Genomic DNA, 14,203 nt, shown 5'->3' on the forward strand with positions numbered 1-14,203 from the left:
GGATAAACTCGGTTTGTTCTCACTGGAACGACAGAGGTTGAGGGGCGACCTTGATAGAGGTTTACAAGGTTATGAGTGGCATGGACAGAGTGGATAGTCAGATGCTCTTTCCTAGGGTAGAAAAGTCAAGTACTAGGGGATTGGTTTAAGCTGAGTGGGGTAAAGTTTAGAGGAGATGTGCGGGGCAAGTTTTTTTACACAGAGGGTGGTGAATGTCTGGAACGTGCTGCCTGGGGAGGTGGTGGGAGCAGGTACGATAGCAGCATTTAAGGGGCAACTTAATACATGAATAGGATGGGAATGGAAGGATACGGACTCTAAGTGCATACGGTTTTAGTTTAGACAGGCACAGGCTTGGAGGGCCGAAGGGCCTGTTCCTGTGCTGTACTGTTCTTTGTTCCCCGTGCCTGTGTGGCTTTTCGCCAGGTGCTCCGTTTCCACAGTCCAAAGGCGCGCAGGTTGGATAGACCACGGTTAGATTGCTCCCCAATTTGTATGTGACCTTCGATGGAGCATGTTCCAGCAGCTCCTGCAGCCAAACTGGTGCCAAACTAGGGGCAGCATGGTGGCACAGTGGTTAGCACTGCTCCCTCACAGCGCCAAGGACCTGGGCTCGATTCCCGGCTTGGGTCACTGTCTCTGCAGAGTCTGCACGTTCTCCGTGTCTGCGTGGGTTTCCTCTGGGTGCTCCAGTTTCCTCCCACACTCCAACAATGTGTGGGTTAGGTGCATTGGCCATGCTAAATTGCCCCTTCGTGTCAGGGGGAATTAGAAGGGTAAATACATGGGCTTGCGGGGATAGGGTCCTGGTGGGATTGTTGTCGGTGCCGGCAGGATGGGCTGAACGGCCTCCTTCTGCACTGTAGGGATTCTATGAAAATGCCACGCTTTGCTCTCCACCAAGGCCGAGAGGAGGAGTTGTACGCGTGATCAATCCAGAGCTCCCATATATCTATATATATATATATATATCCTACCTAGGCGTGTGCCATGGAGTGGTTACTCCAGTGACACATTGGTGCTCGAGACAGGAAGGAGGCCGATATATAGGGGTGCATTAAAACAAGATTGACATTGATCCACATAAAGCTGATATTAAGGTAATATAACCTAAAACTTGGTCAAATATGCAGGCTTCAAGGAGCATCTCAGTGGAGAGGTTTAGGGAAGGAATTCCAGAGTTTGGGGCTTCTGCAGCTCAAGCCATTTCCCCCAATTTTTGCTTTGTTAAAATCACATATTTGCAAGAGGTCAGAATGTGAGCAGCAGAGATATTTTGGAGGGTTGGATTCTGGAGAAGGTTATAGAGCAAGGAGGGCTGAACCTAGAAGGTTAGAGCTTAGGAGGAGGGTCGAGAGCTTCAAGTTTTTAGGTGTCCAGATCACCAACAACCTGTCCTGGCCCCCCCCCCGTGCCGAGACTATAGTTAAGAAAGCACACCAACACCTCTACTTTCTCAGAAGACTAAGGAAATTTGGCATGTCAGCTATGACTCTCACCAACTTTTACAGGTGCACCATAGAAAGCATTCTTTCTGGTTGTACCACAGCTTGGTATGGCTCCTGCTCTGCCCAAGACCGCAAGAAACTACAAAAGGTCATAAATGTAGCCCAATCCATCACGCAAACCAGCCTCCCATTCATTGACTCTGTCTACACTTCCCGCTGCTTTGGCAAAGCAGCCAGCATAATTAAGGACCCCACACACCACCTCTCTTCCGCCTTCTTCTGTCGGGAAAAAGATACAAAAGTCTGAGGTCACGTACCAACCGACTCAAGAACAGCTTCTTCCCTGTATTAAGTTGAACTTTCTCTACACCCTAACCATGACTGTAACACTACATTTTGCATTCTCTCCTTTTCTTCTCTATGAACGGTATGCTTTGTCTGTATAGCGCGCAAGAAACAATACTTTTCAGTGTATACTAATACATGTGACAATAATAAATCAAATCTATGGCAGGATCTGAACATTTTAAAATCACGGTGTTGCTCCATGGGACTTATGCCAATTTAGTTAGCAAGCACCGGGGAAAATGTGTGAACTGAAAGAGCTTGGTGCAAGTTAGGATAACGGCAGAGTTTTGGATAACTTCAAAGTTTATTGAAAGAAGGATGTGGGAATCCGGGCAGAGGTGTGTTGGATATCAAATCTAGAAGTAATAAAAGCACGGATGTGTGTGTCAGCAGCAATTGAGCTCAGGCAGGGGTAAAGTCCCTCTGCTCGGGCACTTAAGTGGAGGAAATGGCCAGCAATTGCACAATCAACATGCAAATGTATGGTTTGGTTTAATCAAACTAATTTGAGGCAGTATCAGTCAGCAGAATGGAGCACAACTGAGATTAGCTCTTGGCTGATTAAAAGTAGAGAACTGGCAAAGCTCAGAATCAGCACAGCAGAAAGCACTTAACTTCCAACTAAAAGTCATTTTCACAGGGCGAGCTGTGGGGTCGAATATCGCAAAAAAAAAATGCATGTGGTCTTACTGGATTGGAAAGTATTTAAATGTTAGAATGTCACTTGATGAAATGGTTGGAGGCGGTAATTAGCGGGACTTGACAGGAGATTATTCTGGTTCGATACGGTTTTAACTATTGATGTACAACATGGAGAAGGAACCTTCTATGAAACCTGCTGACCAGCTATTTTGGGCCTGGTGTGAATACAAGGGGTGTATGGTGTATCTGGAATTCACATGTAGCTGGGGCAACATGGTGGCACAGTGGTTAGCACTGCTGCCTCACAGTGCCAGGGACCCGGGTTCGATTCCCAGCCTTGGGTCACTGTCTGTGTGGAGTTTGCACGTTCTCCCCCGTGTCTGCGTGGGTTTCCTCCGGGTGCTCCGGTTTCCTCCCAGAGTCTGAAAGCCGTGCTGGTTAGGTGCATTGGCCATGCTAAATTCTCCTTTAGTGTATCCGAACAGGCGCCGGAGTGTGGCGACTAGGGGATTTTCACAGTAACTGCATTGCAGTGTTAACGTAAGCCTACTTGTGACATTAATGAATAAATTTTAAACTTTCACCTCTAACCAGTCTCATACAACATGGCTGACCTCTGAGGTAGCCTGGCCCACTCAATTCCTCACCACCACCTTCTCAGGGTAGTTAAGGGATGGGTAACAAATGCACCCTTGCATATTCTAAGGTCAAATTGCAGATTGAGACAACACCCTGAATATTGAGGGAAATTTTGGGTGTACAATGATAAACTGGAAGGGGGCAAGAGTAATTCTGGGACTTGGAACTCTGTGTCAGAAATTAAAACGCTCAGTTATTGGTCGTATTTCTAACAGGAATGGAGAATGTAGAATACTCTGGCTAGGTGAAGTAGAGCATGCCAGCAAGAATGGGAGTTATGGACAATTAGAACTTGGCATGGAATGAAAATGAGTGGCATGCCAGTTTTGAGCAAATGAAACTCAAGGGAGGCCAGCACGCGGATATCAGAGCAGCTAACACTGGCAAGTGTTAAAGAAATTCATCAAAGGGGGTGAGTTAGGTGCAGAGACAAGTGGGGGACTTAAATGGTTAGTGTGGCAGGTACAAGGTAAGGCTCCAAGTTTAACAACCATGACAGACAGCAAATAGAATCATAGAATCCCTACAGTGCAGACGGAGGCCATTCGGCCCATTCAGTCTGCACCGACCACAATCCCACCTAGGCCCCCATCCCCATAACCCCATGCACTTACCCTAGCTACTCCCTCTGACACTAAGGGGCAATTTAACATGGCCAATCCAGCTAACCCGCATATCTTTGGAGTGTGGGAGGAAACTGGAGCGCCCGGAGGAAACCCACGCAGGCACTGGGAGAATGTGCAAACTCCACACAGACAGTGACCCAAGCCAGGAATCGAACCCGGGTCCCTGGCGTTGTGAAGCAGCAGTGCTAACCACTGTGCCACCCAGCAAGATCGTGAAATGTTTGGGTCGGCCGGTGGGGGACTGTAGTCAGTTGGAAAGAAGCAGACTTTGTGACGGATTCAGAATTTGCTTTGAGCTGTAGGAAGTTTGGACCCACCCAGGATGGGTGAAATTGTCATGGGTGAAGATATATGGTGTGAAGTTGGTGGCATAGAAATAGCGTTACTGGGCTAGTAATCCTGAGGCTAACGTTCTAGGGGACACAAGTTCTATTCTCACCACAGTAGCTGATGGGATTTAAATTTAATTAATAAAATCTGGAATGTGAAACTGTAATGGCGAGCCCCTTTCAGGGGAGAAGTTTTAGGGTGGCACGGTGGCACAGTGGTTAGCACTGCTGCCTCACAGTACCAGGGACTCGGGTTCAATTCCTGCCTCGGGTGACTGTGTGGAGTTTGCACATTCTCCCCGTGTCTGCGTAGGTTTCCTCCGGGTGCTCCGGTTTCCCCCCAAAGATGTGCGGATTAGGTGGATTGGCCATGCTAAATTGCCCCTTAGTGTCAGGGGATTAGCAGGGTAAACACGTGGGGTTATGGGAATAGGGCCTGGGTGGGATTGTGATTGGTGCAGACCCGATGGGCTGAATAGCCTCCTTCTGCACTGTAGGGATTCAATGATTCTATGGGTATGGTGGTGAAGGACAGTTGGGCATCACGAGTTCAAATGTGCAAGTTGTCTATGAACGTCGACCAGAAAATGACAGATACTCACAGGATGCTGAAGGGGGGATGTGGGGGAGGGCAGAGAAGACATTGCCGGAGGCGTGTTGCTCACTGCTGCGCCATTGCAGAATCATTGAGTTGTCCCTTAGAACTGGTACATACCTAGAGAACCAAACACTCGATGGTTCCCGAGGTGAGGAGCCACACAAAATGTTATACCAAGGGAAGCAATCGGAGAAATAAATTTGGGCAGCGATTCAAGAATTTCATTTGATTTACACTTTGGGTGTCATGCAAGGAAACACTTTGCAAATTATTTCTCAGGAAGCTAACTATAGTACGAGATGACCCAGAAAGTACAAGAACGTTGGAAGGCATGAAATATCTTCTTGCATTTAATAATTTGTGTTTCATTTTCCATATCAGCACCGTGATTGGATTTTCTTCTACATATACAGCCTTTCTTCCCTAATTGCCTCTTCAATGCAACCTGCCCTCTTTGCTGCCAAGGGGATAGATGGCTTGCTCCCAGATCATTACTAATAACCTCTCTGGCTGGCTTCCAGGGAGCACAATGGATTACTCAAGACGTACTCTTTCCTCTCTGATTTCCCTCTATCCAGTAGACACCATCTAGGCACGATTCAGGTCAGGAACTTAGTCAACAGATTGAACTCAAGGCCAACACTTTTCCGCAGCCGTATTCTTAAGAGTTGACGCCACCTCCTCTCAAGCTGCCTTTCGAAAAAACAGAACACTTATTGTCCCAGCTACTGTTCTTCATCTTCTAAGAACACCATTGCTCTTACTTACTTGTTACACAAGTCTGGAAATGGTACAGACAGCCCATAAATACACCCATGTTATGTACACACACGTACACACATGCACACGCACACACACACACAGCTCCCATGTACAAAAGTGGGTGAAATATTTGCTTCCAGGGAGATGCTTTTTGTCATTAACCCATTTCATGGTTGTTGTAAAAATTGCCACACAATTAAAGAACATAAAACGTAAAATCTATATCCTAACAAGGGAGTAGAGGAAAACTTCCTATTCCAACATTGAGTCATTACATTGATATTATTAAACTGTTAAGTCAAGCCTAACTTCTTTCTGAAATTATAAAGTCAGAGTTTAATGGCTCCTCCGCTTAGTGATTAGAGACTTTACTCGCAAGCTTGTAGGAGCAGCTGGAAAGAGAATTACTTTTGTCTACAACAATAAAATGTTAATATTGCAAAGAGATGTGGGTCAGAATCCCCATGCACTTGTGCTCATAATCAGTAAAGGCTGATTAACTGAAGCCTATAGACCATTGCCATAATCTTCCCACAATTTTTAGGCTATGTTAACTAAAAGCACAATAGGTCAGCTTTCTGGTCATGAGGCTCAGCAGTACAATTTTGAGTGCCTTTTGCAAGGCCGTGTCCTCGCTTGAAAGAAGCAAATTAGCAACAAGCAGATGGGAAGGAAGCCAAAGGAATACTCGACTGTCCTGCGGTTTGTTAAAACCAACTCACTTTAAATGTCACATGAATCTGGTACTTAAAGGGAGGTGTTTTCAGATTTGTGAGGGGATATTTCACCTTCTGCAGCTGGACCCAGGCATTGGGACGGCTGGAGGTGACTGCGAGAAGCCAAGTCAAAAGATTCAAGCAGGCCTCCCTGCAGAGTCTCTGGTCGAGAGCTGACTCTGAGGTGGTATTATTCATAGGAGCAACAATGGTATCAGGCACTGACTGGAATAACTTTCATCAGAGTCTGTACAGTATTGAGAGCTGAGTCTGAGGGAAGCCTCTGCAACATTTGATCGCTCTGCTGCCTAAAAGCACAAAAGGGCATCTTTGTGGCTACGAGATTCGACAGAACTGCTCCTTAAGTGTCTGTAATAGGAGTCACATTTGGAGCCATCTCCAATTGTATGCTCAGAAGCTGGACTGGGGAATCTGCAAAGACTTGTTTGCGGATGCGCATCTGACTCTTAAGAAAACTGCTTTGTCTCCAAAGTCAAGACTCTAAACTGACTAAATGTTAAATATTTGATTAAAGCCCAAAGACTTGCCTTATGCTACTAATACCATTTGTACCGACAGCACGGTGGCACAGTGGTTAACACTGTTGCCTCCCAGTGCCAGGGACCCGGGTTCGATTCCCGGCTTGGGTGACTGTCTGGGCGAAGTCTGCACGTCCTCCTGCGTGGGTTTCCTCCGGTTTCCTCCCACAGTCCGAAAGGCGTGCTGGTTAGGGTGCATTGGCCGTGCTAAATTCTCCCTCATCTGTACCTGAACAGGCGCCGGAGTGTGGCTACGAGGGGGGTTTTCACAGTAACTTCATTGCAGTGTTAATGTAAGCCTACTTGTGACACTAATAAGTAAACTTATTATTATCAGCCAACCGTCATGTATGTATGAACAGGAACTTAAATTTAAATTTGCAGTATTTTTAAAGTTCCTGTTCATATATACATGGCGGTTGGCTCGAAAAGCCAATCACTGCGTCACACAACAGCCATCCAAGGAGATAGATTTGTCAATGAGTTTGCCATTCTAACTTGGTCCACTCCCTTTTTCCCTGACCAAAGAGAGGGACTCACCACATGTTGAGCACTTTGATGCAGCTACAAAGAGTTTAAAGAGAAAAGACAACAGATTAATCAAAGGAGAAAGCGCCACTGTCAAGCTCATCATGCACATGGCCGGCATGGGTGGGGACAGAGGGAAGGGGGGGGGTGGGGAGTAGTAGCTGTACGACAAGAGGGCTTCAGAGAAGAGCGAGGGTGAATTTGCCGGGATGGAATGAGAGAAGCAAAGAGCGAGAGAAGGATAGGGAGCACAGGAGAAGCAAAAAAAGGTTTAACTAAAAATCCCCAAACGTGGAAAATCAGCCAATTAAAATACAGTGACAAGCTGATTATAAACTAGAAAACGTCAAAACAAAAACCACACCAACATTCATGGCAAAGACCATTTTGATTAGGACAGCTGCAATCTGCAACCTATCTCTCCCTCTATATCTGCCTGGTTCAAATGCTTTAGCCACTGCAGCTATTCGAGTGAAGGCCGAAAATAAAATTAGGCTTTGATTTTTTTTATACAATGCAATCATTATTCTCGAGTGATTATTCGCCATAGGACGATAAATGAAATGTTCCTAATTAACTGGTAATTATATTTTTCACGGACAAAAAAAGATTCTAAAAAGGCTTTTAGCAGCAAACTTTAGGTGGTCTTCAAAGGAGCTTTTATTGCATCAAATGATTTGATGTTCAAAGGCCCTGCGTCCGCATTGTGCTCATCAACTTTGTCTTCCTCAGTATCGCCAAGGCTGCTGGTTTGAACGAGAAAGAGAAGCAACTTGGCTACCCAAGCATGCATTTGATCCAACCATCTTGGGGAAGGCGATGGCCTAGTGGTATTATCGCTACACTATTAATCCAGAAACTCAACTAATGTTCTGGGGACCCGGGTTCGAATCCCGCCACGGCAGATGGTGGAATTTGAATTCGGTAAAAAATATCTGGAATTAAGAATCTACTGATGACCATTGTCAGAAAAACCCATCTGGTTCACTTTAGGGAAGGAAATCTTACCTGGTCTGGCCTACATCTGGCTCCACAGCCACAGCAATGTGGTTGACTCTTAACTGCCCTCTCAAACGACCGAGCGATTGAACACTCAGTTCAAGGGCGACTAAGGATGGGCAATAAATGCTGGCTAGCCAGTGACGCCCATGTCCCACGAATGAATAAAAAAAACCTGCACAGAATCATGCTCAAGAAAAAAGGACCTTCCTGCAGCGACATTGCGACAGGTAATATGCAGCGATTCGATTACAAAGACATTTTTAAAAAGAGTCATTTTAATGGCTTGCAGTTCCTTTAGACCGGCTACCAAGCACTGATCATAAACCCCTTATACACCCACAGAACCTATGGATCCTTTAGAATTGTAACCAATCCCACTCAAAGCATGGTATTGCCATAGTAACCCTGTCACGTACTTCACCACTGTCTCTCTCTCTCTCCCCCTTTGTAGCTCACTGCATGAGAGATGCAGTGAGCTAAGTAAGCACTGTTCTGCACCAATGCAACGTTCATTGGTTGAACTCAACATATACTCTGTCAGCAAGGTGAGAGTGGGGTCAGGGAGGGGTAGTGGGAAATGGGACAGAAAGGTATTGGGGAGGCCTGGAACAAGACAGCTTAAAATGTAGATAATAAAGAGAAAACATGATCTGACAGGGTTAGCGGTTAATGGTCAACTGCAGTAGAAAAGAGATCTGCAGTGGTGCCAATGTAATCTTCTTCAAGGTAGAGGTCGTCACGGTTCTTCCAATTAGGCTGGCATGAAAGCATATCAGGAGAAAATGATGGAAATGCAGGCATCATTAACCCTTTCACTGGCACACACCAATATTTACTCGTCAACAATGTTACCCTCTGCTGTGCCTATGCGCAACGAGAGGCATTAATGCAATAAACTGGTGAAAATGAATCTTTTCACTCTGCGCATGGAACACCAAACTTAACCCAACAGATCATTGCAGGTACCAACTTGATTTAGTCACCTTTTTTGATTTTACATTGAGTTTATGCATGGCTTCCTAAAATTCTCTCAAAATTTTATTTTCACCCACATTGACCCAATCAGCATGCGCATATTTTACCACACAGGCATCCATCTTGTCAAAGAGACATTCTCTGGTGCTGAGCCTTCAGCTGCCTCTGATTGGTCTTAGAAGAGAGGAATTTTTGATGAAAATTAGCCTCAGAGACAAAAGTCTGAGATGAAAGACTCTTCTCTTTGGGGCGGCACAGTGAGTCAGCATTGCTGCCTCACAGAGCCAGGGACCCGGGTTCAATTCCTGCCTCGGGTCACTCTCTGTGCGGAGTCTGCACATTCTCTGCGTGGGTTCCCTCCGGGTGCTCCGGTTTCCTCCCACTGTCCAAAGATGTGCGGGTTTAGCCATGTTAAATTGCCTTTGGTGTCAGGGGGACTAGCTAGGGTAAATGCATGGGGTTATGGGGATAGGGCCTGGGTGGGATTGTGGTCGGTGATGACTCGATGGGCCAAATGACCTCCTCCTGCACTGTAGAATTCTATGATTCTCTGCAAAGATGAACTGTCGTGTAGATTCTGTGTTGGGGGTGGTAGAACCTTCTGCCTTCGGAAGCCCTACTCAGTCTGTTACTGAGCTATTTGAATCCTTTTCCATTAATGCTGCCCCAATCAGAACAAGCAACTAACGCTTGTGTAAAAGCATCCAATTTAAAACTCATAATCGGGAAAAGCGTCAATAGTAACCAAATGAGACAGTGAAAGGGTTAATAGGATTATGGAAAACTGCTGTTCCATCCGGGTGAGATACAGTCTGCTGTGCATGCAGTTATCAGCCAGATACATCTCAATAAAGGTTAATGCTCCACACTTTCAGCATCCATCATAAAAAAAGTATCACTGATGAACACCTCCAGTCGCTAGCTTTATGGAAGTGGCCAGCATTAGTCTCGGAATATATAATAAACTTGGGAAGTGTATGGAAAAGAATCCTGCCATTTCAGACAAGGCTGGGGTATTTTATACAGCACCCAGTGACATAAGGAGTACAATAATTGCGTAGACATGCTTTCATTTTGGAGTTATAGGTTGCACACTCGAGCAGCGCAAGGCAGAAATTCAGGGTGCATTTTTATTGTCAAGTGGAAGATCACAGCACTGATTTGACGATCAATGAAGTCACTCCGACCCGGGAGCAAGTGAAAAGTTGCCCTTGCGGAGCTTCTCTCGTAACCGAGTATTGCTGTGGGAGGTAGGATTAGGGGGGGAAAAAAAACTTTAGAAAAATGACCAATTAAAATGTCCATTCTCAACTTTCAAATTTCCTAAGATGAACTCAACAGAAACCCTAAACCCTGTTTTAAAAATCCACTTGCTGCTGAGTGTCTGAACTCCACTTTAGTCGAATAATCTGAAGGTGAACATGTCTAATGCAACAGGCAACAAAATGGCTGTAATGAATAGTGTAAGGTGGAGCATTCACCCCGCACCAGAGTGCACAATGTATCGCAGGGCACATACTTGGTATCTTCCGAAAGTTCCACCTCTGGCTGCGCTGCGATTGGTGCACTGGAATGTGCCGCTGTTGGGTCATCGACGTTGAGTTCACCATTCGTTGAGCTGACCACCTTTTGAGATAGACGAGGATAAGAAATTGACACAGGTACAGATCACATTGCCAACCGAGAGAGTGTTCACACTGCTTCGAACTAATTGATGGACAATGTTTGGTCATCTCTTCTCTCCCCATTTTGCCAAGATAAAGCAGACAATTCTAGAGTCATAAAAAACATACGCAGTTCACACAGGCCCCAGTCACAGCAGGATTGCCAATAAACACCCTTAGGAGCATTAGAAAATATCTGCCTGAAGACCAACATGTCTAAACTAAGCAGAACGGCAGCAAGACTCCAGCTACAGCGTGAATTGCCTTCATGAAAGCAGATCTCACACATCTGGAGTTTCTTGCTGTGGCAACATTGCTTGCTTTTGCACAGTGGGTGTACTGATCACCACTGGAAGGGAGACATCTTGCCAAAACACATGGCCCCCATCAATAGGGAGGCACGGTGGCACAGTGGCTAGCACTTCTGCCTCACAGCGCCAAGGACCCAGGTTCAATTCCTGGCTTGGGTCACTGTCTGTGCGGAGTCTGCACGTTCTCCTCGTGTCTGCGTGGGTTTCCTCCGGGTGCCCCGGTTTCCTCCCACACTCCGAAAGAGGTGCTGGTTAGGGTGCATTGACCGTGCTAAATTCTCCCTCGGTGTACCTGAACAGGCGCCGGAGTGTGGCGACTGGGGGATTTTCACAGTAACTTCATTGCAGTGCTACGGGAAGCCTATTTGTGACACTAATAAATAAACAAAACTAGTATTTGCTCATTTATATGCAAATGAACATGCAAATAAAGCTTCATTATGCCAAGCTCGCACTATATCCTAATATACATCCTTCAGATGTCAGCAGGGGCTCAGTGATCACATTCTGGTCAGGGACTGGGGTAAACAGTATGTCGGGATGCCAGCATGCATTATTAACAAGTACTGTCTACGCTCTCAGATATGCATAAAAAACTCATTCTTAAATTGATATCACTGGTCAGAAAGTTGTTTCAAAGGTATGTCTATTCTACGTTCACTTTATTAGGAGGACACAGCAGTGGTTTGGTGAACAGGAAGAACATAGTAGATAGGCACCACGAGGATTGGTGCCAAGTGAAGAGTAAAGGATTGTCCTCATGGAGGTTGACGGAAGGTTCTGCAGAAGGATCAATGGACTCGAAGTATTAACTGTGTTTCTCTCTCCACAGATGCTGCCAGATCGGAGTTAAGTAAGAAGTCTCACAACACCAGGTTAAAGTCCAACAGGTTTATTTGGTAGCAAATACCATAAGCTTTCGGAGCGCTGCTCCTTCGTCAGATGGAGTGGATATCTGATATCCTTCGTCAGATGGAGTGGATAAACAGATATCCACTCCATCTGACGAAGGAGCTGTGCTCCGAAAGCTTATGATATTTGCTACCAAATAAACCTGTTGGACTTTAACCTGGTGTTGTGAGACTTCTTACTGTGCTTACCCCAGTCCAACGCCGGCATCTCCACACAGATCTGAGTTAATCCAGCTCTTTCTGTTTTGATTTCAGATTTCCAGAATCCGCAATATTTTACTTTTAGTAAAGGATTGTTATTGTTAGTATGTTATAAAATATAACAAAAGGAATGTTCTAGGATAATCTTACCTTGAAGCACAGACTGTTTTTTTTGTACTAATTTTCTTTTTTCAAGCCCTCATAAGCAGGTGCTAACACCTCTCCATTCTCTCCCTTTTTTGCCTTTAGCTACCCCTCTCATTGTGTCCACCACTGCGCGAGTTACCGGCCGTACTGTTGAGCCACCAGCTTGGAGTCAGAAGGTTGTAGGTGAGTCCCATTTCAGAAAACGGAGCACAAAATCCGCAGTGCAGTACTGACTGAGGACTGTTGGAGGCGCTGTCTTCTGGATGACATGGCACGGCGGCACAGTGGTTAGCACTGCTGCCTCACAGCAACAGGGACCCGGGTTCGATTCCCGGCTTGGGTCAGTGTCTGTGTGGGAGTCTGCACATTCCCCCAGTGTCTGCATGGGTTTCCTCCGGGTGCTCCGGTTTCCTCCCCCAGTCTGAAAGACGCGCTGGTTGGGTGCATTGGCCATGCTAAACTGTCCCTCAGTGTACCTGAACAAGCACCGGAGTGTGGTGACTAGGGGATTTACAGTCACTTCATTGCAGTGTTAATGTAAGCCTACTGTGACACTAATAAATAAACTTTGAAAAAACTAAACATGTTCGATCAAAGCCCAGTCTGCCTCCTCCGATGGATATAAATGATCTCAAGGCCCTATTCTGAACAGCAGCAGCTGGTGTCTTGGCCAACATTCATCCCTCAAGCAACATCACTGATACAGATTATCTGGCCATTTTCACATTACTTTTCGAGAGAGCTTAATGTGAGCAAATTGGCTGCTGCACTTCCTATATTACAACAATGACCGCACAGTGCCTGTACAAACACTGGCTGTGTTGAAGCTGTGCAAGGTGCTACATAAATAAATCTTTCCCACTTTTCTTCATCCACTTGGCACTCCCGACAGGCACAATTTCACACTCGGCAGAGTCAACCTGGCTGTCCTCGAGCTGTCATTTACTGGAAAGCCTGTCCTCACTCCCATCACACCTCCTCCGAGAAATCGGAGGCAAATTTGGTTCACAATGGCAGAAGCCTGTGGGGGGGCGGTGGGGGGTGCACAGAGCATCGTGCATTGGCTTTAACCCTGTTCAGTAAATCTCCACCTGGTAATGAATTGCACAAGATGACATTATACCTGGACTGAGCCTCCGTGTCTGTCAGACGCCAGCTGGGAGGTCAGGTATGAAGGGTTTTGCTGCCGATCTGGCTGAATTTCCCATGCTCCTCTGCGGTCAGCTCCTGCTGTCTACTCATTGATTACAACACAGGGGCAGTGGTGACAATTGTGGGATCCATGCAGCACAGCAGGCCCAAGCAAAGCAGTGAAACAAAAAGTTAGTCATTAGGGATTAGTTAAAAACTGGTTAGCAAAGCGCAAATGGTGCATTTCTTAGGTATGCAAGAGAGATTCCGGACCCCAGCAGAGATTGTACTTCCTTGGGGTAACTTCCCGCAAGGACTCCAGTTGCAAGTGTAAACCGTGATTCTGAAAGTATGGTGGTCAGGCTAAAAAAAAAGGAGGACATACCACATCATATCTCCCATCAATAGGTGTTCAAATCAATCATAAGTAGGAGTGGGCCATTCGGCCCTCGAGTCTGCCATCATTTAACAAGATCATGGCTGATCTGATTGTGACTTTAACTCCACTTTCCTGCCTGTCTCCCCCCCCCGCAACCCTCAACTCCCCTTGGCAATTAAACCTGTCCAACTCGGCCTGAATATATCCAATGGAATCTCAATAGCTGGTCCAAAGATGTGCGGGTTAGGTGGATTGGCCATGGTAAATTGCCCCTCAGGGGGACTGGCTGGGGTAAATGTATGGGGTT

General features: G+C 46.1%; 1 protein-coding gene across 4 annotated transcripts in view; it reads right to left on the reverse strand.

Annotated features, from left to right (window-relative positions):
- The window catches only part of LOC144480582 (casein kinase I-like), a 214,758-nt gene that overhangs the window by 12,840 nt on the left and 187,715 nt on the right, over positions 1 to 14,203 (reverse strand). Inside the window, exons 12-14 of one of the 4 annotated variants that reach the window (XM_078200195.1) lie at positions 13,510 to 13,620; positions 10,672 to 10,778; positions 7,188 to 7,211 (exon numbers count right to left, since the gene is read on the reverse strand). In XM_078200195.1, the coding sequence (XP_078056321.1) occupies positions 7,188 to 7,211; positions 10,672 to 10,778; positions 13,510 to 13,620 (242 nt within the window). The remainder of the gene's footprint in view (positions 1 to 7,187; positions 7,212 to 10,671; positions 10,779 to 13,509; positions 13,621 to 14,203) is intronic. The other 3 variants (XM_078200197.1, XM_078200196.1, XM_078200198.1) reach the window with 3 other exon arrangements.

The sequence above is a fragment of the Mustelus asterias genome, chromosome 29 (genome assembly GCF_964213995.1).
Source record: "Mustelus asterias chromosome 29, sMusAst1.hap1.1, whole genome shotgun sequence".
Taxonomy (NCBI): domain Eukaryota; kingdom Metazoa; phylum Chordata; class Chondrichthyes; order Carcharhiniformes; family Triakidae; genus Mustelus; species Mustelus asterias.